The sequence below is a fragment of the Euleptes europaea genome, chromosome 1, assembly GCF_029931775.1.
Source record: "Euleptes europaea isolate rEulEur1 chromosome 1, rEulEur1.hap1, whole genome shotgun sequence".
NCBI lineage: Eukaryota > Metazoa > Chordata > Lepidosauria > Squamata > Sphaerodactylidae > Euleptes > Euleptes europaea.
In genome coordinates this window covers 60,994,708-61,019,296 of record NC_079312.1, presented here as the reverse complement: position 1 = coordinate 61,019,296, position 24,589 = coordinate 60,994,708, and the positions used below count along the sequence as shown (strand labels likewise).

The window sequence follows — 24,589 nt, the reverse complement described above, 5'->3', positions numbered from 1 at the left end:
GGAAACAGTGTTCTGGGTGCTCTAAGAGGGAAGCGCATCCCTTCCTTTATTATTTTACTATTTCTGTTACTAATGTGGGACTACACAGAAGAGAGAAGATGAACCAAGGTTCTCAGGATGTGATTTGACATCACTAAGCCCCTGCTGAGGACCATGGACCAGAAGCAGAAATCTAGTCCTTCTACCTTTCTGTGACTGCCCTCACTCACTGAGCAAACATTTTGGGACTGGTAGCTTTCAAGGCTCTTTAAAAAATTAAGTATCTTCCAGAAACATACTGTATGGCTACCCTTGCTTTAAGAGGCATCAGAGGCTTAACGTATTTACACTGGTTACCTCCTGCTGCTACCCCTTTTGCAAGCTACTTCAGCCAGCTACGTAATCCAAGCAGTACGGGATCATGTACCCAGCATGAGGAAATCATGGTATCATGTAGCCAATCAGATTTGGCAATGAGATAACATAATACCGTGACAAAGCACCGCCTTCACACTGAATAGGTTTCCTGATGATAAGGTCACAAAGTCAAATGTGAGTGAGGGCAATGATATTGTCCTTCATCCTTAATTGTCTGATATTTTTATCCTGTATTGCAGGTGCCCAAATTACTGAAGGAAAGTTTTATCCAAATTGCACCTACCCACCTAGGGTTGCCAACCTCCAGGTACTAGCTGGAGATCTCCTGCTATTACAACTGATCTCCAGCTGATAGAGATCAGTTCACTGGAGAAAATGGCCCCTTTGACAATTGGACTCTATGGCATTGAAGTCCCTCTCCTCCTCAAACCCTGCCCTCCTCAAACCCTGTCCTCCCCAAAACCTCCCTCTGGTGGCAAAGAGGGACCTGGCAACCCTATGCCCACCCCCTCCATTTCAGCCCTGTCCTATTGTAGGCATCTACAGTTTTTTTTGGGGGGGGTAGAATTTTCTGAGCTGCACTTACTGGGTCATTCAAGTCAAGTGAGGTGAGAGCCTCCCACATTTCACTTTGCTGTATGCAGCTGGCTCCTTTTCAGGTTTCCATGTATAGTACTGTGAATAGCCTGTGCATCAAGGATATGAGGGAAAGCTGGCTAATAGTTCTGGGAAAGGGGAATGGCTAGCATTTCAACATGCATAATATAGCACCAAGAGTACCCACTCAATCCAACCCATCATGAAAAGTGAGGGTTTTCTTGGGGCTTTTCTGCACTCTCAGTCTCCTCAATTCTAAGTTTCTCTGTGTGGTGGGGGTGGTTTCAGTTATGCATGCATTTCGCTCCCTCTAGTGGTTGATTCAACATAAAGCAGCTTTAAATGAAGTGTTTTTACAGATTTACACTGCAGATTTTTATGCTGCATTTAAAGCTGCTTTATTTCAAATTGGCCACTAGAGGAAGCAAAACATGTGCAAAACTGGAAAACCCCCCCCCAAAAAAAACAGAAAGATCATGCCATCACACTGAATGCCATTCTCTTGTTTAAAAAGAAACTATGCACACTGAGCAGAACCTCAAGAATCTAGTCATATCCCCCAACTTCATGTTGTCTTCGACACACAAATAGATTAGCTTGAAACTCTGCTTCCCTTGTGGGATCAATTTATTAAGCACAGGGATGTGTTTTATAATAGCTCTAACAAGGAGTTTGTTGTTCTTCAAGTGTTTGGAATCTACAGCAGAAGGCACAAATATCAATGCTCTAGCTCCCTATTTGATCACTCTCTTTCTATCCTCAAGTCATGTCAGGACTTCTCCAATCAAGTGAATCAGTCCCTTCAAATATTTTATTATGGAATATGAAACAAATTCTGTCAGATGCATCCTATCTTTGCCCCAGAAGGCTCAATAACCTTTCAAATATTTCCCACCTAGTTCTGAATCCTGTTTTTCATCATCCTACAAATGATTCAATGAGCAAAGTTGAGAGTGTATGGTATATCCTGTTCACATTATCATACCATATCCAATCTGTAATGACATCTACGGGCGAGGTTCACAAATAACTGTGATGCATTGAATTGTGGCCTTTCCCTTCCAATTTCAATGCACTTATTATCACAGACACAACAACCCTTAGTTGCTGCAAAGCCTGGAGCTCCCCGTTGCTAGAAGCATGTGCTCTGTGTTTGCAGCACATGTCAAAGTAGCCTTGTTGGAATATGCTTAGCCCGGAGTGGCTAACCTCCAGGTGAGGCCTGGAGATCTCCCAGAATTACAACTAATCACCAACCTACACAGATCAACTCTCCTGGAGAAAATGGCTGCTTTGGAGAGTAGACTCTATGGCATTATATCCTGCTGGGGTCCCCTCCCCTCTCAAATCCTTCTCTCCTCAGGCTCTGTCCCTAAATGTCCAGGAACTTCCCAACACAGTGTTGGTTACTCTAGCTCAGCTATTTCACTCTCCTACTGCCTCTAAGAGGTGCCTGAGACCTGTGCAGAGCCTAGTTCCCTGCATCAACACTGCCATATAAAAGCATGAATGTACAGCACCATCATGCCCTAAGAGTGAATAGGAAAAGCTGATCAAAAAGAAGACTCTTGCATTATTTTAAACCAACACCACAAAAGTTCATATGATTTACTGCTCAAATAATTATTTATTGAAATAGCAGTGAAACAGTGCATCTATTAGGGGGAGAGTTAAGAATTACTGTAAAAAATCTTGTATCATTTAATATGCCTATGCCTTATAATCATCATATATGAATTGCCACAACTAATACTATTTTCTAATAAATGGAAATAATAAAAAACAGAATTTTAAGCTTTGTAAATGTGCCAGATCTTGGCTAGCTTACAGCAACTGAATTCTGAAATCCTATATTTTCCCAGTTTAAAGAAGGGCTGGAAAATATCTTCATGGGATGACACTTTTAGCAACTATATATTACTGACAGAATAAATCTCATAGGCCGATTAGTCAGTTATTGAAGAGTGGATTCTTGAGTCATATGGGCAGAAATGCATACACAATTGTGACACTATTTTGCAGTTGTCACAATAATAAAAAATAAGTCTGGACTGTCTACATTCCCAATGAAGTTTCTCTACATGCTCTTATACACAAGACGGATCACATGGAGAAAACCAATTGGACAGCTGGAATACATGAATCAGTCTTATAAATCCTTGTGCTGTTTAAACACCTGTTTTAAAAAGTTTTACTGACCTTTAATTAATATGCTTCTGCGTTTTGGTTCAGAGGAGCTTCAAATGATACAACAATTTGCCTGTTTCAGATAAGGGCTGTTATATCCTATTTTGCTTACCACAAGTTATTTTTGTCCATATCATACCAAATGTGTATATACCAATATTACGGACTCAGTTGTGCTAAATATAAAGGAATTGAAGATACATGTTTTATTTATAAGCATGCTACAGGCACCGTTTGTTCTTTTACCATTAGCACAGATACGTAAGAAAAAGAGTACACTATGACTTACAAGAACCAAAATATCAATATGACTAAAAAATAAAATGAGATAGCAGAAAGATACATGCAAGAAATACTTTCAGTAGATCCTTCAAATTGTATTGATCAATAATATAAAATCTATAGCAGTTTGTTTACTAACTGGGATTGACTGGAGGCAGAACTTCCAAACTAGCCTCCTTTGTATTTGCGAAGTTTTGAACTCCTTTAAGACTTAGTGCTTATTGTCATTATCATACAATTTCCATAAAACAGCTGACAAAAGAGAATAAATGAAATTGACAATAATGTTTTAATGTAGAACTTCAACTTTTTGTGCATTAAGCATTAAGGGCAAGTTTAGGAACTTTAAAGGATGAACAATGTTACACTCAAGATTAAAAGAATAAATCCCAAGCACCACAATCTATAAATCAGCTAAAATGTAAGTATGTTGTAGGCAAACTAATTCTGTATTATGAGACAGCGGAGTGACAATTATTCAGATAATTAATCCTATTCATCCACCAGAGATATCCTGTGCGGCTTTAAGTCAAAGCCAAGACTCTACTCATGGCAACAGAATCAAACAATGTTTTTAAACAAAGGTGGTGGACACAATAGTTGGGTTGCTTGAGTTTTCTTTTTTGATACAAAGGGGGCTACAAGAACAAAATAGCTTAGAACAGCACCTACAAGTCCCTGCCAAATCCAGTTTTGGAATGCTGCTCTTTAGAGGACATGAGCATGCACTGAAGCAACAAGGGAAATTAAATTTTACTGGGCCCATTTGGTTCATGCTGCTAGAAGCACCCATGTACCAATGTTCATGGTTAGTGTGCACTAACGGAAGTGTGATGGTCAAAGAGAGAGAAGCTTTCTGACACTCGAAAGAGCTGCTTCTGTACACAGAGAGCAACAGAAACAATCCTCTCCTGCAAACCAGTTCCAAGGAGAAATAACTTTATCAGTTAACATAACCCAGTTCCAGGTAGCTCCCCATGAGTTGCAGGTTCTATATATGAACCTTTTCCTGACCCCTGAGAACTGTGTTGCAGGAGTGAGTCTAGTTCCTTATCTTCAGAGCCTCCACCTTCCAACCCAGTTCTTATGCTGGAGGCAGCCCTTCAAGGGCTCAGATTATGGTTATGGTTCCCTTATGGTTCCCTTATTATTTTTAAGGGTGATGCAAGGACTAAAATTACTAGGGATTGTCAAGCAGAAGGGCACTTCCACTAGCATAAGACCAGGGAGTTATTTTCACCAGTTATCCCATCCCACTGCTGACTTTCTTGCTGCACCCCATATAATTCCAGAGGGCTCCCAGATGCTTAAGGGAGACATGGGAGCCACAGGAAGCTACAGTGGGGAAGGGAGGCTGACAATATCTATCTATTCTATATCTATTGAGCAAAGCTCAATCAAGATTCTTTGGACCCAAGACGATGTGTCTGGTAATTTTTTTAACAGAAAGAGTGCCACAATAACAAGGACATGTAGAACAGAAAAAAGGATTCTAATTCTGCTGCCTACTTCTGAGTATGGTTGCCAACTCCAGCTTGAGAAATTCCTGGTTATTTGAGGGTGGAGCCTAGGGAGGGAAGACTTCAGGGAAGGGAGAGCTCAGTGGGGAAGTGATGCCATAAAGTCTGCTCTCTAAAGCTCCTGTTTCTTCCAGAAGAGCTGACCTCCATAATCTGGAGATCAGCTGTAATTCTCGAACTGCAGGCCCCACCTAGAGGATGGAAACCCTACTTCTGAGCAAAATACAAAATGATGCTTCAAAGTACAACTTGATAAATCATTATCACATAATCAAGAAAGGTTTAAGTGAAGAAAGACGACTGATAGTTTGAAATGTTGCCCAATAAAACACTGGCATTTATTTCAGTTCCGTGTTAAATAGTAATATAAAATGCTACAATATGCAAGTGTTCTTTGATCAGTTACCACTTCATGGTAGTGCCCATAGTTCTAACGTTTTGCATAATGTGATGCCACCATGTGATCTAATCAAGATAAGTAGTAAAGCTGTTGGGTGTGAATCCTGAAGATTTGACAGCCTTTGGCCCTTCTTTTTCACAGTATGTGACTCAACAAAACAGGGCAGAGGGGATGTTAAAATCTTATCAGCTGCCATTTGCTCAATGACAAATTCTAAGTTTTTATATGTACATATATGTACACATGGAGGAGTATAATTATAGAATAGGAAATAGAGAACGAAAGGAAATATTTACAGCACATCAGAGTTCTGTGCATATTGCTGTCCACAAATCTGATTCCAAAAAATGCATTAGAGTCATTTTTCTTCTCTTTTATCATTGTTGCTATCAGTGCAAAATTTCCAGATTGAGTTTTATATGTGGAGGGATTTAAACAACAATTTGAGGTCCACCAATGGGAGATGCTGTAATAAAAGCTGCAATGGTGAATATAATATTCCCTTCTCTATGGAACTCTCCTGGATTGGTTCCAGTCTATAGCCATAGTAAGCAAAACTACTTAGATTTAAATTAGTAGAACGAGTTTATATTCAACTGATTAAAACCCAGGAATTAATGAATCAGAATTAAAAGACAGAAAAAAGCTAGGGCCAAAAAAAGATGGGGGAATAGTTAGGATCAGCTCACATACAGTCCTAGAATGCAGGTCATACCTCCATCAAGGTGCTGGAGCAAGCATTTGGTTATACTCATTCCCCCGCAATATGACAAACCTTTAATGTACCGGTAAATTACAATGTAAGTAGGCCCAGTTCAGACAGTCTTTCTGTCACAAGAAAAGTAACATTTCTCTTGTGGACATTTATACACTAAAGATTCACATTAAAGGAGGACCACATGTATAATAGCCTTTTCACTGGACTGAGCCACCTTTAAGAACATGCTGTTATATATGGTGTTATAGCTAAAATATTGCAATGTTTTTTAAATTTAAAAAATGGAAAAAAAATCTTGAGTATAATAAGAAGGTAGAAATTATTACACATGGGTTGAATGGCTCAGCATTTCCCCTGCCCAGAACTTGATTTATGTCATGTGTATTTGGTGGCTGCAACAAACATACAAGTTGACAATGAAGTGCTGAATGAGTAACAAAGCTCATTCTGCACCTAACAGCAGCAATCACATTCATTTGCTATTTAGCCAAAAGTAATTTCTGACAGATTTATTTGTTTTTGTCAGAACACAAGATATTCATAATCTAAACTGCAAACTGGACATGCTCATGCTAAATGAAAACAATATCCATGTAAAACATGTAGTAAAATGGAGATCAAATCAGGTTTTATAACAGGGCTAAAAAGTTATCAAACAGCAAATGTAATTACAGCTAATTTTGAATTAAAATTGTACATTTTATTAGACATATTCTGTCCTCACTAGATATTAAATTTTCATGACAACAGTGAAATTAATCGAACTCAAAGAAAAAGGAATTCTTGCTAGGAGACATGCCATGTCTTCATATGGCAATTAAAATATTAATAATATGTAATTTAAAAATACAGGCTATTATAATAGAGTATTATCATTATAAAAGGGTGGAAAAACTCAGTGTTAGTTTATATGTTTCATTAAAAATCTGAAAATAGCTTTTATTTGTGTGTGTGTGTGTCTGTGTGTGTGTGTGTGTTGCTACTGCTGAAATTGAATATAATAGCAAGGGGGAACCATTACAATACCTGTGATTTTACCTATGCTGATTGATTTGAGTTCTCATTTTTTTTTGTATCATGCAAAATGGGCTCTGGCCAATGAAAGGTTATTCCAGAATTTAATCTTTAAATTGCCATCTGATTTGTGCTATAGTAGTTAGAGTGTAAGAGTAGAACCTGAGAGACCAAGGTTGAAATCCTTGTTCATAATGCTCACCAGGTGACATTGAACCAGGCACAGTGTTTTAGTCTAACCTACCTTACAGGGTTAGAATCATAGAATCATAGTGTTGGAAGGGACCACCTGGGTCATCTAGTCCAACCCCCTGCACTATGCAGGAAATTCACAACTACCCCCCTACATCCCCAGTGACCCCTACTCCATGCCTAGAAGATGGCAAAACCCTCCAGGATCCCTGGCCAATCTGGCCTGGAGGGAAATTGCTTCTTGACCCCAAAGTGCTGATTGGCACTATCCTGGGCATGCAAGAAAGGGCGATGAGAGCCAAACACTGATGCAAACCTTCCTGCCCTCCCTCTCATGATCTGCCTAAGGTAATAGAATCAGCATTGCTGACAGATGGCCATCTAGCCTCCGCTCAAAAACTTCCAGGGAAGGGGAGCTTACCACCTCCCAAGGAAGCTTGTTCCACTGAGGAACCGCAGTTGTTGCAAGTATAAAATAGAAAAGCAGAATACCATGGATGCCACACCTTGGAGAAAGGGTGGAATAAAAATGTGACAGATTGTTTTAAAAACCTAAGCTGCCTGTAAAATTGAAAGAATACATTTTTCTGCTTTAAATCATACATTGATGCTAAATCATATTTGTTTTTTTTCTTCAGCAGCATTTAAAAGGCTATGTTATGAATGTTGACCACTAAGAACACAGTTCACCAACCTGCTGCACTAAAATCAGCATACTGCATATTTAGAAAAAATTAAAACACTAACCATTCATATTCAGTTTTAGATAGCATTGCAATAACATTCCAGAGATTAATTTGAAGGATCCAGTAAAGTACTCCATGAAAAAAGCGTTAAAATAACAAGAAAGCCTGATAACTTGCATGCTTTTTAAATATAATTAAGCTGTTGGGGACCTGAAGGCACTTCGAATTTGACCACAAGCTTATTATTAATCCAAATCCTAATGAAAACCATTCTGTGTCTTTTAAATAAAATGGGCTTCAAGTCCACAACGCTCACTTATTTTGACATAACACAAATGAGGTCATCGCAGTGCTGCAGAGCTCCACAAAGGAAGAGCACAACATGTTGTGAGTCAATGGATCCTCATGCTTTCATATGTTATAGCGTACACTTTCTGAACAGACTTACTGGATTGTACATCTGATTGAACAACTGTTCAGCTTGCTACATTGCAAAGTTGGGAAGGAGTGAAACACAGACAGGAAAAGAAGGAAAGATCCAGGAAAACAGTATTAGCTCAGCAAATCCAGCACACTTGCATAGAAGATCTTGGAATTTTTTTTTCCAAAAGAAAAAAAATTAAGTTTCTAAACATTCCTTAGTGAAAGTGAGAGGCACTGGGGAAAAATAAATGTTTACTTTGGCTCCTAAAAAAGAATAGTTGGAGTAAGAAATCTAAGGTTTGCGTTACTTTCCCTTTCTCAAGTGAAACAACCCATGAAATACAGAAAGCTGTCCACTTTTGATGATACATTAAGTGCTGCTCTCTAGCAATGAATCACTAGAAGTGCTTTTGGCCAAGACTGCAATTTATCACCAAGGCTTCAAAGATGGTAATAATAAAAGATTAATTAAACTTTATCATTAAATTTATAGCCTTCCTTTCATATTAACACAAAACTGCATTTCAGTTTTATTTGAGTTCTGAACAGTACAGCTTGGCAAACAGTAGTGAGGGAATCAAAGCAGCAGTGAACAAAAGACAATTCTAAAGTGCAATAGAATATAATAGGGGAAAAACAAATATGCCGCAAGCTATAAACCACTTATTCCAGAGCAATGTGCCTGACGTTCAACCCTGTGGAACTCATCTAGGACAGCTCCAGCATTCGTGAGTTGGACAATATGTCAGTGATTGCAAATCCACAACCCATAAAGAAGATTTATCAAGCCGACTCCAGAACAAGTGGATTACAAATTATAGTCATAAATAAGGAAATTCCTATTGCTTCTTCTTAATTGGTGATGGAAAATATACAATGAACATTCCTAAGTGTTTTAGCACAACAATACTAGAATACATTTTCTCTTAAAATTCTCATGTATTTCAAATCATAATCTCTGTTTTACTAGGCCAGGATCCAAAGAGTTCCATGGAACATGCTCAGTGCTTTCAAGGGTGTTGTGAGGATGTCCACATTTTCCCTCTTGACTGCAGCTCCTCTCACTGCATTGGAGGTGCTCCAAAGGGTCCCTTTGACTTGCCATAGCAGTTTTTCCCAATTGTAATGGGAAGGGGAGGCCTCAAAAGATACAGTGTACACTGAAGCACTGCCCATGACACCTTGAGTCTCACCCTTGGTAATCATGCCCATTAGGTATGATTTATAGTCATAATAAGGCAGAATAAGCCAAAATCAAAATCAGCTTTCTTTCTTCACTTCCCCCCCCCCCTAATATTTCAAGTTGCAGCATAGTATACTGTGATAAAATATGTCATATGTTTTATTTTTCAGGGTCTTTCAAAATAGTTTCTGTATTTCCCATCATGGATAAGTAGCTGATCTATAGATGAGTCGTACTGAAATGCTGTAAAGCATTATGAAACTTGAAAAGAGTTGTAATTTGGGTTACCAGTATTTACTATATCCATTTTCCCTAGCTCAAAAATATAAAACAGACAAGAACAACCAGGGAAAGTAAAAAGGTGGTAATAAAATATCATTAAAAGTTAGCTTTAGGCACAGCACATGCTGCCTTACAACCATAATAGCCAACAGGACCTACACTATAACTGTTTTTTGAAAAGCAACAAGTACTAGAACCAGATATAATACTAGATACTGGAACCAGATATAATTGCAATGCTAAGGAAGAAAACAAAGTTCTAATTCTTATACCACTTATTTAAAAGGACAGTGAACAATGTTGTAATTCCAAAGTGTATAGAGAAAGTAAAGGGTCATATCAATTATCCATTACTACTGTGGAATGTAACATTAAGGGGGGGAAACTATACGTAAAAATGTCACTCTTTATCAGCCAAATGCATGAACGTAATAGTAAAAAAGTGGCCAAAATTCAAATTTGCATATCCGAAGCATAGTTATTTTCTCATACAGTTTTTGAATCTTACCTATAATGTTAACTTAATAAAATGGGAATTAAAAATCAATGTTTGGAGTTAATTATAATTAGCAGTATATGTTTTTGTTCAGCTAAATCTCTCCACTAATGTTGTAGTTCTTTCTGTTAGGAAGCACCTGGTCTCCTTGCAAACCAGGGAATATATACTGCATTTATGATATAATAAAACTATTATGTTTTTACGCTTTCCTTTACTAAGCCTTTGCATTTTATTCATAAGCAGCATGTTCCTTTTAGCATATAAAAAAGAGGTCGAGGCTTTTAAACCTGCTTATTTTTCCATGAGTAAATGATGTGTTTATATCTAGAGTAATAAAACACTGGTTTAGGATTTCAACTAATTCTAGTAGTACAATTCTCAGTTTTAAGTGACAGTGCTGTAGGAGTTATAAAGGATTGCCTAGAATTTTTAAAATGTATTCCTGAGCTTATAATATTAACAGTATAGTCCCAAAAGGAACACCTGGAATTGAGGCAACACTTTTTTATAACAAAAAATATTATATTTTGCATGAAAAAAAAGATATTCGTTACATTTGGGAAATCTAGGGCTCTCAAGTATCTGACTCTGTGTGTGTGCTGTTTATTCATTTACCTGAAAGGGGGGTGCAGAGCTGCTTAAGAGCCAGTGTGACCCCTGTGTCCTGTGTCACTTATGCTGTCCAAAGTGGTGATGCAGCAGCATGAGGCTCGGGCGCAGGCACTGCCTTTCTGGCAGCATTTTTCTGGCAGTGAAAGTGCTGCACCAACATCCAGGGGGGTATTCCCAGGGGTGGAGCTGAGGTTAGTCAGCTTCCAAACCCTTTTCGACCCAGGATCGCCCTATTTTGCAGGTGTCAAGTTACACCTGAAAAATACCTGGCATAGCCCCATGAAACCCAATGGAGGAGTTTCACAGGGTTTTGTAAAAAGAACATTTTTTATTTTTATTTTCGGGCCGGCAAGCCTCTCAGGAGGTGGCGTGGCTCTACCATCCCCAACCATCACCTAACTCCTCAGTATTGCTCCTGCCATGTATTTTTAGGTTACCTTTCCACACAAGGTCCTTAATGTGGTTTGCAAAGAGCAGCAATCATAATATAAACCTTTAGAGAGGTTTTTAATGTAGGCTCCAATGGTATGCAAATGTGTGTGAAAGGAGGTACAGATTTTAACAGCAGCACAGCCTCCTCATGAATTCCTGGTCTACTAAAGCTTACATTGGCATAATTTCTATATGTCGTAATAAACTGGATGGCCCCTGGGTGGAAGACAAAGCTGCAAACCCACCCACACATGAGGTGCCTACCTTGTGTACTTACTCAGGGGGCTTATCATGCTGACCAAAATGACTTCATAAATTAATCAAACGAAAATGAAAAATGCCCTTTTCAAAACCTCCAGACCAGATTTTGCTGCAGAAGAAATGAAATGCTGAGAGCAGCTGATTGTCATTTAAAGGGAAGGGGGGGGTGGGAGGAAGAGAACTCAAGCCTGGGAATGTTTAGAGCATCTTTGGGGAAAAGATTTTTCATGAGAGGATTTCTAAATTATTCACTTATTTCTGCCCCACAACTACACACACTTGCAGACCCTTAAGCTTTTCAATATATTATTTATTTTATGGTGAGATTGATAGGCTATTTTATCTCATATTTCCATCAAGTTGGGAATATTTGGAGTTGCATTCTAATGTTCTCTATCTTACAGGTATTATTTCCTTTAACATGGTACAACCCACCTTAAACTATCTAGGTCTTTTGAAACATACATGAGGACCCCAATGCCACAGTTTGGCACAGGTTTTACAACAGCATCTACTTCTGTCTGCGCAATTTGTGAGGCATCTTGCGCTGTGATTTTGTTGAAACTAATGTTATAATGTGATATTAAAGTGTAGCAGTTAATCACATATAGAAAACTGATCTATAAACACCTGTTCAAAACAACATGTGGGACACAAAACAGGCGTTCTACAGACTTCAGTGGGAGTTAAAAGTACTTAGTTTGGCCTGGATTGTGCCCTTGATTTAAATGGTAATAGGAGCCTATTTACAAGGTGTGGAAAGCAACATGATGCTTAAAACCAATAAGTATGTCATGATATTGTGTGTTTAACAATGAGCACATACAGTACTAACTTGACGCAGGAAAGAGAAACAATGTATGGTAGAAATGTATTAACAAAATTCCCAAATCATTTTAACACTAGATACAGAACAATCCAAAACACAGTTATACCCTTTGATGCCCACTGACAGCTTTAGATAGCGCTGTAAATGTGGTTAAAGATGCTGCACATCCAAAACTGTTCCTATATATATTCTGAATATTTTGCTGATGTACACAAAGAAGAAATTGCTAACAACACATAATTTTGCTTTAGAAAAACACATGCATACTTTAAGTTGACACACAAAGAAAATCTCAGATTGCAACATACCAAGACATATTTTTGTTAACACCAGAAGCCTTTTTAGTAGAGGTATGCCTAAGTATGTTGCAGACATTTCCAACAATTAATAGTAGTTTGGACTTATACCGAGTAATTCCTCCCCATCCCCTTCCCAAAATAAAACATACATCTGAAGTAAGAGCTGTTGTTATTAGATGGTGTTTACCTTTTTCAGTTGTGCTTCCAGTTTATTGCATTCCTCCTTCTTTTGCTCTATGGCTATTTCTAAAGACTTTAGTTTGGAATCTCTTTTCAGTCCTGCTGAAGCCAGTGATGATGCATGTTCTTTCAGATCAATTAAGCTGGACTAAAAACATATGAGAAGGACAGATGAAAGAGAAGGTCAGCAGTTAAGCAGTTTCACAGCACTTCAGATGCTGGTGCACAGCTACCTCCATTCAAAAAATACCTGTGCTGATATCTCTGAGCCTAAGTTTGGCAACCAGTCTTAAATCAAAAGCTGCTTTGAACCTTGTGCTCATTCTTGGAAAAGCTCCTGGATTGTCATTGCCAGAGAATGGAAATCATAGGTGCACAATATCTCTGCATCTCCATTGCCCACACTATCTTGCTGCTGGTCTAACCAAAAGAGCACCATGCTGAGAAATCCTGGGCCGGTTATGAACTTCTGTGAACTGAACGACGCTCACACCAAGTGTATTTGCTGCCTTCCATTCTTTTCCCCAGCCTCCTGTACTTCATAAAAAGCTATTTCTGAAGGTTAGGGAGCTCCTGGGAACAATGTGGAATGCAAAGAAAGGGGAATTTCCCTCCAAAACACTATTATGTGAACTATTCCACAAATGCAGCAGGAGTATGTCTAAGAACATTTGGAAGGGGGTAGGAATTCAGCTGATCCCCTTGTTCTTATTGCAGTCCCCAGTTTCTCATCAGAACTCCTGAGGTTCCCCCGCTAGAGTTGTCATTGAAAGTGGAATTGATTAAAAGGAATTAATTGGGTAAAGAGGAATTAATAACAAAAACCCCGGCCTTCAGAAGGGGCTTTTCGGGAGTTTAGGGAAACAAGGGAAAGGTTGCAAATCTGTCTGACAACTTTCATGTCAGCTCAAAACAGGAAAAGGTTAAAATACAAATAAACAGACTTTAAAAAATTAAACAGAATAGTCTTGATTAAATAAAGAACTGGAGAAGCAATAATGACAACTGTCTTCTACAATGGTTTTAGGTGGTCCTGTGCTGCTCTTCCAACTATTGCTGTTTAAAATTTCATGATAGCTCAGATGGAAGTAACTTTTCCATGTATCTGTTCAGAAGACATATTGCACTGAAACTTCTTTATGCCTCTGAATTAGACAAATAGGTAAGAATTGTCCCCGCAGCATTGGTTCCATTCTGTCATATAGATTGCCCAAACTGTTGCTTTCAGGGAGGTACTTTCTGACCTTTGTTGCTGAAGAGCCCAAACACCTCAATCACCTTCATGGGATTGGTTAACTGATGCTTTTCCTTGTCCCCTTTCATTTCATTGCACCATATTTCCCCCCACCCCCACCCCCAAACACCTTCAGTTCCTTTTGGAGACGATATAGCATCTGAATCATACAAACAACCCTTCTGTCCTGATAACTTACTCCATCTTCGGAATATGACAACTACCTTCCCACCCCAACCAGATGAGACAACAGGTCGGCTGGATCCAAGAACTATCCAAATCAGACTGTGCAGCAGAAAATTTCTCATCTTAAGGGCTCTAGCTTGCTCTCACATGTTGTTAAAAGAGACTCAGGAATTAAGACACTTCAAAGATTTAAAGACCTATTTTATGAGCTCTGGTCCACTTGTGGGAGGTATCCAACCCCCGGATAAATGTAAACAATGTTCCATGATATTAATATTTTTATATTTCTTTTACTATGTTTGTTAGCATGATTCAGAGTCCCGGGTTTTTACAAACATGAAAAACTTTCTAGGCAAAGTAAAACTGTGCTCCAGCTGCACAATTTCCACACAACACTGAGACATCTATGGTTCCAATTGTCAAGGTTGTGCATAAAGTCTATCATATGTGGTCAGGCCCAGGCATTACTAAAATCCATTTTCCATGCTGTGAATTTCCATGTGGCTAATAAACGTTTTAAATAAATAAATAAATAAAATCCGAGAGATCTGAAAATTCATCAGAACTCTTTCATTTGTTTGCAGCGCTCACGTATATTGAAGGCGCAGACCACAGAGTACTCAGAACACAGCATCTCAGGCCAGCATTGGACAGCTCCTCATAAATCCACTCTACTATCTTAGTGTGGGTAGTTGTGGAAAGCTTTCGCACAATGCATTGAATGCAAGTGACACCGTGTCATTGTCTTGTGCATTGTCCTGCCACTGCTTCATATAACTAACTGTCAGGAGCATGAAACATACAACATAATGATGCCTGGTTGCATGTTATAGTATCCTACAGTACCTGTTAACTGATAAAGAGGGGAAAGAAACCTTGAACAGTAGCAGCTCCATGTTTCTTGTGAAAACTGGTTCTGCTCTAGTTCCCAGAGTCTAAGGAGGCTTTACATTTGTTTTTTCTCATATAATATGTCCCTATACCACATCAGGATATAGTTATAGCAGAGGCAAATTAGCTATTTTAAAAAAAAAGATGTCAAAGTTATCAAGAGTGAGAGCAAACCCCTTCCATGACTCTCAGTAACATCCCAGCTTCGAGAGCTGAATCCTCGTTTAGATATTTTATTTTATAACATAACAAATAGTATGAAGCAACTATAGAATGCGGGACAAATTACAAAATACCCTTTTTCCCCCCTAATCCTTTTACAACAAAACATTTTACTAGACAAAAAACAATTAATTTATCTCAATCAAGTTCTTGAGACCTCAGCATTTGACTAATTCCATCAGCCCTAATTTGCAAGCAGGAATCTACAAAGAAGGTGCTGTTCAGTCACAAGCAGCGCAGGGTGACCCCATCAAGAATCACTTTAAAATGTGTAAAATGATGCAGAGAAATTGTTTATTCACTTATTTATTTATTCACTTCATTTATACCCTCCCTTTTCCCTGAATGGGGACCCAAATTGGTTTACAGTATTCTCCTCACCTCCATTTTATCCTCACAACAACCCTGTGAGGAAGGTTAGGCTGAGATACAGTAACTGGCCCAAGGTAAAACAGCAAGCTTCTATGACAGAGAAGTAATTTGAACCTGGGTCTCTCAGATCCTAGTGCAATATTATGAACAGTATACCACACTGCTTGGGAGATGTGTTTTAAATCCACTAGTTTTCAACAATTTCTCCCTTACTGCATAACTATATACCATATCTTGGCTCACAGCAATACAAACATTTAACTAATCGCAAATACTGACCTCTTTTTCTGTCAACTCTGCTTGTAAAGCATTAACTTTTTCCTTCAGATCTTTGTTTTCTTTTTTAAAGGATTCAATTTCTTCAAGCCTTTCACGGTCATCTCTCTCCCTCTGCTCCTTTAATCGCTCTATAATTCTCTCCTAAAAAGTGAAAATATAAACTAATCTTTATAACTTGAACCAGCAGCTTCAAAAATGTGTATATTATCATTTCAGAGGAAATGGAGTTCACTCTCAGCAACAAGATGTTAATAATGAGGCCACAATCCAAAGAACTGTGTTAGCAGCTCTGGGAACATATTTCAGATCCACCAAGCTCAGCTTAGCTCACCAGACAGTATACTTGACCTGCCAGGTATTTGAGAACCATCACCCCACTGCCTGGTTTTGTAGTCCCAGGCAGGCAGCAAAAACAAGTGATTTACTGAGCCCTTACTAGGCTGCCATGCAAAGCTATTTGGGCTGCATTTGACTTGGTATGTCACAACAGTGCTCCATTAATATGTGCTTCTGCCTCTTTCCGAATACTGTCCTGCATCATATAGTAAACCATTTTTAAAACTTTATTTTTAATTATTTAAAACATTTCTATGCCATCCTTCCACCCAAAAAGGGTTCTCAAGGCTGAATCCACTTGAACAGTGGATGCACTATTAGTGGGTCTCCCAGGAAATCGCAATGCAGACGTAAACAGGTCAACTCAGAAGTAAGACCCATGGTATTCAATGGGGGGGGGGTTGCTCCCAGAAAATTGTATTTAGGATTGAACTGCTAGGCTTCCATTGCAGCTTCCACTACCACCCCCCTCCATTTCCTACTGGTTAGGTAGTTACACTATTATGCTGATGTCCAAGCTTGAGCAGTCAACCTATTATGCAAGTGTAAGGGACCAGCCAAGGTCTCTCTTACTGAAGCCAAATGTGAGGTGCACTCAGGAGTAAATGAGTTCTTCATTTTGAGTGCAATCCTGAAGGGGGGGTATATCTGCGATGGCCGGTACCAGTGGAGCAGTGCCGACTCCTCACAGGCTTCCCAGCCTCATGGGGACAAAAAAGAGAGGTTTACAAAATAAAAATACTAAAAGAGGGGGAAATTACCCATTGAACAAAATGAGGCTGCACCACCAAAAAAGGTGGCTCAGCCCCACTGCAGCTCAAGGGGGCGTTCCCAGGACAAATGGGGTTAGGAAGCTGCCTGAAGGCAGCTCCCCCCCTGGGAACACACACACACACACCGGCACAGGCTTTCCCTTCTGGGAAAAGCCCTGCCAACATGGCTGCACTGGTGGCAGGGGCCAGTGGCTCTCAGACACTGGCGTGTTTGCCCCCGCGCCAGCGTAGATGCCACCTTATAAGGTGGCACCTACGCCGGCACAGGGTCATACCGGCTCCTAGGGAGCTTTCCCCCCTTCAGGAATGAGCTGCCCGACTATTAGCAGTAGACGGACTGACTTAACAGAGTGCAAATATTTGTTTCTCTAATAAGCTTTTCTCTTTTCTCCCGTAATGCAATGTAGTACATCACATGAAAGTGCTTTCTGTTTGATCAATACTATGGCAAAAGCTGTATTGTGTTAAATGTACAAATATATAACTAACATTTAATATTATTATGTTCAAGTGAACATTCAAGTGAAGACATTTATTTAACCAAGTAATAAGGTCTCAGTCAAGGGACTTTCCAAGCATATACATTTGTACCTTTTTGACATAGAAAAATAATCAGCTCTAAGACAAATGATCTTGAAATGAGAATGTTGTTATAGAACAGGTATTATTAGCTACTGCATTTCTGACAGCAATTTTTAGAAGTGCTGGAAGTCCCGAGTCTTATTTTAAATAAGATCTCCTCCTGCTTTTTGCATTCCAGTGGTGATGATCTTTATCTTTTTTGATTATATTACATCTATAAACAAGATTAAGAGAAAATTGAATTGATGACAAACACTGAGTTACTATAGACTTAGGTTCACCTCTTAAAATAAGACATTAACAAATTTCGATATACTTAGGCACTGACAGTATTAATTTACATATATTTGTAAGCCCGCAAGTGCCAATCTCCTGGACTGGTTATGGCAACCCCAAACAGCATATGTGTGCACCCCGTTCCAGCCGCGCACCTGCCCCAAAACGCTACAGGGAAGGCAGGCAGGAGCCAGGGAAACTGACATGAACTGCTCCATTCAGCACAAGGCAGCCAGCAGCTGAGAGACAGAGGCCAGAGCAACCTCCAGAGAACCTGAGAGACTCCATTTTACCTGTTCATCTTGGTTTCAGCAGAGGCCATGTCAGAGAAAGCGCAAAGACACGTAGGCTGCATCTACAACCCCCCCTCCCCTTGCAACATCGGACTGGTTAAGCAAAAGCCATTCAGAGACATTGAGATAACGATCCCTGGACATTAGCAAAGATCGCACCTATTGTTTATGCTCATTAAGCACATCAGCAAGAATCTCCTGGTTTCTTCCTGGTTGCACAAGTCACTGGCATTAGAATAGATTTCCAAATTCCAACCTCCCCACCCAGGAAGCCGGCCATTAAGGGCTCTGCCACCTTTTGTTTTACCACCTGGATGATCCAGACAGCCCCCACCCCCTGAAAGAGTATAACTGAATCCTGAAAGTCAATACAATCCCTACCTTAGGACTGGCTATTTCATACAGACTGCCACTCTCTGCCAGAGTGAGCAGCCATGCTGGAGCATGCAGGGGGCTACCCCTGCCCTCTTTTTATCCCAGACCTCCCCGGCCCCCTTTTTATTCATTTTTGATCCTATGGAACTCTGGACTACAGGAAAGGTATCGTATATCCAGTGAAAATATTCCTGCCACCTGGCAAAAGTCTCTTCCTACTACCTTTTTATTCCTAGATTCTCTGTATGTTTGTGGTACACCATTTGAATGCTTGAATACATAAACACTATTAATTTGGAATCCTTTTGCCTCTGTCCTGATTTCAAAGGTCACAGATTATCGACTCTGGTATACATAGGTTTACCCCGCTATATAAATATTGTAGTTTCCAATTGCTCAAGCTAATTTCCCCATTTATAGAGCAATTCGGGTAACATATTGTTATAAAATTAATTAATACCCCATCATGTCACTTCCTGAATGCAGAATGGAAAGTTTCATAAGCAGCTTCCAAACTCCAGTTTCTAATCCTTCACCTTCAAGCCGCCTATATTATCCAGTTCCTCGCATCTCATACTATAGCTGATGAAGTGCCAATCTGTAGTTTTTACTACAGATGCACTTGGTTTGCAAGGATTAGTTAAGGATAGTGGACTCCACTGTCAAGCACATTCTTTTTGCTTGAAACTTCATGTAGGAAAGGGGGCATAAGAAAACAGGTTATTTTAGAATTTATATGAGCAAGGCATGTGCCCAGTTAGATAGCATCTTCTATTGGTAAAATAATTTGATTGGGTGTATAAATGGAAGCCTATATGTCAGAAAATGGAAACAATTATACACTATTTGGGTCTCCAATGACTAGAATGATAGGAGCCCCCAAATTTGTGTGTCTCAGTTTGTTCAACAGATTATTATTTATAAAATTGCAGTTTATAAAAATGTCTTTTGTTAAACTTGAAGGTTCTGTTAAAGCCATTACCATTACCCTAATGATATAATTCTGATCCCATCAAAATATTTGAGGTGATAGTCATACTTTTAATTTTGTATTTATTAAGGGCTAAATAACATTTCCAAGTGCAAAACAAAGACTAATTGAACTGTAATCTCCATGAGTTAGATGTTGAAAACACATATTAGAATGCCTAATATACCATGTTTTCATTGATTAACCACCAACATGATGAAAACCCAACAATGTATCCTTTCTAGTCTTATTTGCATTGGCAAGAACTCCTAGTGCATTTATCTATTCCCTTACAGCCCTAATCTACACGCATTTTTATCACAAAAGCAAGCAGGAACTAAACTTCAGTGACAGAAAGCTTAACACATTCAACTCCTCATTTTTAGTAAGACTACAGTGACTCCAACTTTTTACCAATAAAACTGTAGGTGCTGGGTTATGTTTGAATGAAGGCACACCATAGCTAAACTCCTCATACTCACCGTATCATTTCCAGTGTCATGATACTTAGGGAAGTATCTGGATACTTTTGGTAAGTGGGATCAGTAGGCTGTATAAAAACCTTCCTACTCAGCAAAGCTGAAAGTGGGACTTACTATTTTATCCAATGTCAATGCTGCCCACATGAATAGATGACTCGCAAGAAGTTGTGCACAAGAGCCAAAACTTCAAACATCTGAAGTACCTTTAAAGAGACATTTTAAAAAGCCAGACCCTACCTTCTCTGACAGAGCTTCCTCCAATGTTGCTAGAGCAGTGTCAGTATTACTGGAATCAGTCTGTAATGATTTTACTCTGTCTTTCAGGTTGGTCAGCTGCTTGTCTTTATCCCTAAGTTGTTCCTGAAGATTTTCAATCTAAAAAAAAAAAATTGCAAAGATTATGCAACCTTGATTTTAGACGAGACAGACTCCCTAATCGTGTTGGTAAAAACAAAACAAGGCATTTGCATTTGTTTGCTGGCTGTTTGCTCTTGTCATTGCAATTTTCTTCCATATCTTTCTGGCATCTGAAATTTATACCTGAAATTGCTTTGACAATTATAAATAGTATAAAGTATCATAAAGATACCACACTAAAGTTACTGGTGTTAACTACAATCTCTGATTTATGTTCCTTTATTCTCCTGAACACAGACTGTCCAGTTGGGCCAATGTAAACAGCCAAAGAGAACTGCTGGCACATGACAGTATATAACTTACTAGAGCACAACAGTAGCACAACAGTACTACAATGGAACATTAGAGCTAAACCACAGGGTTGCCATCCTCCAGGTGTTGGTGGGATATCTCCTGGGATTACAACTGATCTCCAGCCAACAGAGATCAGTTCACCTGGAGAAAATGGCCACTTTGGAAGGTGGACTTTATGGCATTATACCCCATTGAAGTCCCTCCCCTCCCCAAACCCTGCCCTCCTCAGGCTCCACCCCCAAAATCTCCAGGTATTTCCCAACCCAGAGCTGGCAACCCTGACCATCAGACAGCAGTCTTGTACACAGTAATTCAAAGACAACCGTGTACTGTACTATGAAAACCCCTTTGCCCACAAACATATTTTTTTTCTTCAGGTACAATGCTGTATCTGGTGATGGGGGATGACCACTTAAACAAGTCTTACAAAGTGAGTGAAAATGCCATTGTCTCCCTGAGCTTGCATGGTTCTGCCACTCAGGAAAGCTTGTGCTTCCCTGATTGCATCTGCAGCAGCATTGATGGTTCAGTGCAGGCAGAAAGCCTGTTCATAAAGTAAAGTTTAGGAACAAGATATCTTGTTTTTGCTCTTGTGCTGAGATCATGGCACCAGATTTTATACTACACAAGGGTCATGGTTATGCTCTGACTGGCTGACTTTGCTTTTGGAAGGATATAATGATGGTTTACTTTTCATTTTAAATCTAAAAGCTGGGATGAGAAACAAAATGAAACATTATTTGTTGCTGTTTAATAAAATCAACTTTCAATTACTCATGTGGGATAATAAATATCACTCTTTACAATATTTACTTTCTTAAAGTCCTTACGGCTGATGGAGATTACATTATATATGATAAACATAACAAAAAATGAATATTACAACACATTTTTATTTGGATAATGTTTAGCCTGTAGTCTAAGGCAAGTAAATTGCTGAGATGGCTTATAATATTTGAGCAAAATTAAAACAATATCAAACAGAACCCCGCATTAGTAACAAATAGAAGCGTTCAACTGTCCAACTAACTGCAGCATTTAAAATCATAGAAAGCAAGAGAAGCACGACAAAGCATTTAAAAGAGAAATGAAAAGTGCTCAGGGTATAAAGAGTAGCAACAATCCAAAATCACTAAAAGCCACGGCACGCATAAATCATCTTTAAAAGCTAGCAAAAAAGAACACACTCAACCTACTTACACATGAAAACCTATGTCTTGGTGATCGGGTTATACATCACTTGCAAATGTGGTGGCACAGTAAAAAAAAAAGTTGTGAGGAAGGATCAAACGAACCAGCATTCAGGAGAAAAATACTACCCCATCCTGCACCAAATCTGGGCAGTGCACAGAAGATACAACCAAATTAACTTTTTGTTTCAGTTACTTTTTTCTGTTGCCATGTCCTTTATTTATATAATATAGCAGTGAGGTCATCTGAAGAAGTTTGGCTACAGCAAGCCATTGTGAGACTGCTATTGAGAAGGAGGAGGAAGAGAACTAAATACGTGAGAAAAACGAGACTGTTTTAAGCATTCCCCACCCACAAAAAAACCCCTCAGTCTAAAGAGTCATTAGACACCCACAGATTTGATAGTATACAATCACTGCTTCCATTTCAGAAAGAAAGTGGTACAAAGAATATGTTCTGTGGAATCGTCCCCCTCTGGAAAAGTATCTGTAATGTTTCTGCTGATGTGTTTATATTTTATGGAAATCCTGAAAAAATATACATGCCTGGAAGTTAAGAACTTGTTATGTTCTAGTGTATGTTTTAGTTACTTCCAAATTTGGTACTAGCTGATGGTTCAAAGGAAAGAACAGCATGCCCCTTTCTTTGTACAGCATTAATCAAGGTTCTCACAACTACCTCATGACACCCTGTGGAATACTGAAGCCACTGCACATTTTACTTCAACAAACTAGTCTTACATAGAACAGGATTGAAAAGCCCGAAAAGTGAAACGTGTAATTAGTATTCAGAGCAGGGACATGCTGTTTTATTATTATCAGATTAGACTATGCATCCAGACACTCCAAATTAAATCCACTCATTATCTCTGTTTGGTACTTATCCACATGCCAATGTATTTACATTATTTCGTTCCCTTTAAAAGCCAATTTTAATAACTCAAGCTTTCTCAAAAAAAAAAAAAAGCAAGTCTCAAAATGCTACGTTTAGCAAATGCTCTCCTCAGATGTACAGTGTAGGCAGCAAACAGGCATATTTATAATATATCATTCCCAACACAGCTTGAAGATCACAGAACATTAAAGGATGTTATTGCTCTAATAGCTTCTCAGAAGCAGATTTGGCTATTGGGAGGGCAACAAGAACGACCGGGTTTAACTTCATCATACTCTCTTAATTGATGTTATTTATTAAATGTATTCTTGCCTTTCTGTTTCCATACTCCAGCTATCTTGCTGCTTACACTGATGCTTTTAGACACATCTTCTATCTAACTCCAACCCCCTCCCCCAGCATGTGCATCAAAAAAAAATCTGCATGGGAGTTTATTCTGCAAACATGGGAGAATCCCCCAATTTTCAGAAAGATTCAAAAACTGGCAGAAGGGGGGTAAATTACTAGAAGAGCAAAAAGTGATGTCTACGCATGTACATACATTGACAATTTTGTAAAAAAAAAAATATATATTTTAGATTGCCATAGCATTCTTTCCACCAGAAAGTAAGGACTCAAAGAAGACATGAAGGCCGCAGGGGAAGGGGTGGAGAAACCATGAGGGGAATAAGCAACTGGAGGAAAAATGGCGGCCAGATGAAGGAACCAGAAAAGACAAAGAGGGGAGGGGGGAGGGATTAAGGAAAGGGGAAGAGGCCACAGGCACTGCAAAAGAAAGAGAGGGAAAGCAGAGATAGTATGGGGACAGGGACTGGGGGAATTCCCCACATCCATGTCCTCAAGGTTCCCCAGCTTGCAATTACCACTTGAAATTTGGGGTGGTTTTTAAAATAATTGAGGCTCCATTTGCAGCTACCAGATAATATTATTGATACTGAGTATGTGCTATCATCAATTTACTTCTATGTATCTACTGGTTTATGGCTTTGGTTGTTGTTTTTTAAGACTGCAATCCTAGGAAACATTTCCTTGGGAATAATCCTCGCTGACTCGAATAAGGCTTGTTCCAAACGGATGAGCAGAAGCCTGAGCCAAAAACTAATGAAATACAAGTTCTAAAAAGCAAAGTTAATATATTTGAAATTCCAATGGCAAATCTGTTCACATTTAAATGAAACCATCTTTGAAGAGTTGTCTTTATTTCCCAATAAAATACAACTATCACAGCATGTAGAAAAGATGGGAACTATACAAGGATTATTTAATTGGTTTAAAAATGTAGCAATATTGACTCAGATTGTAAGCAGCCTGAGCAGAATTGCACTAGGGGAAGGCAGCTTCACCACCTCCCCCTTCCCCTGGCAGCCTTCTTTGCTCCCCAAAACTGTTCGTCTGCAGGTCAGTGGGACACTGTGGGGAGAAAACAGGCGGTCTGTGGCATGAAGAGTAATCAACAAACATCTCTTTCCCTTTCTCTGAAGATGGAAAAGCCTTAGGATTCAAGTCCTGAGCCCTATTTCAGAGCTAATACATATACGCATCCCTGTGCACACCAAACACACACACACA

General features: G+C 39.1%; 1 protein-coding gene across 11 annotated transcripts in view; it reads right to left on the bottom strand.

Moving 5' to 3' along the window:
* Positions 1 to 24,589, bottom strand: part of ERC2 (ELKS/RAB6-interacting/CAST family member 2) — a 677,274-nt gene that overhangs the window by 375,255 nt on the left and 277,430 nt on the right. For 6 of the 11 annotated variants that reach the window (XM_056860410.1, XM_056860332.1, XM_056860369.1 and 3 more), the window contains 4 exons: positions 20,462 to 20,599; positions 16,138 to 16,278; positions 12,961 to 13,101; positions 8,402 to 8,437 (listed from right to left, as the gene is read on the bottom strand). In XM_056860410.1, coding sequence (XP_056716388.1) covers positions 8,402 to 8,437; positions 12,961 to 13,101; positions 16,138 to 16,278; positions 20,462 to 20,599 — 456 coding nt within the window. The remainder of the gene's footprint in view (positions 1 to 8,401; positions 8,438 to 12,960; positions 13,102 to 16,137; positions 16,279 to 20,461; positions 20,600 to 24,589) is intronic. The other 5 variants (XM_056860344.1, XM_056860360.1, XM_056860378.1 and 2 more) reach the window with 2 other exon arrangements.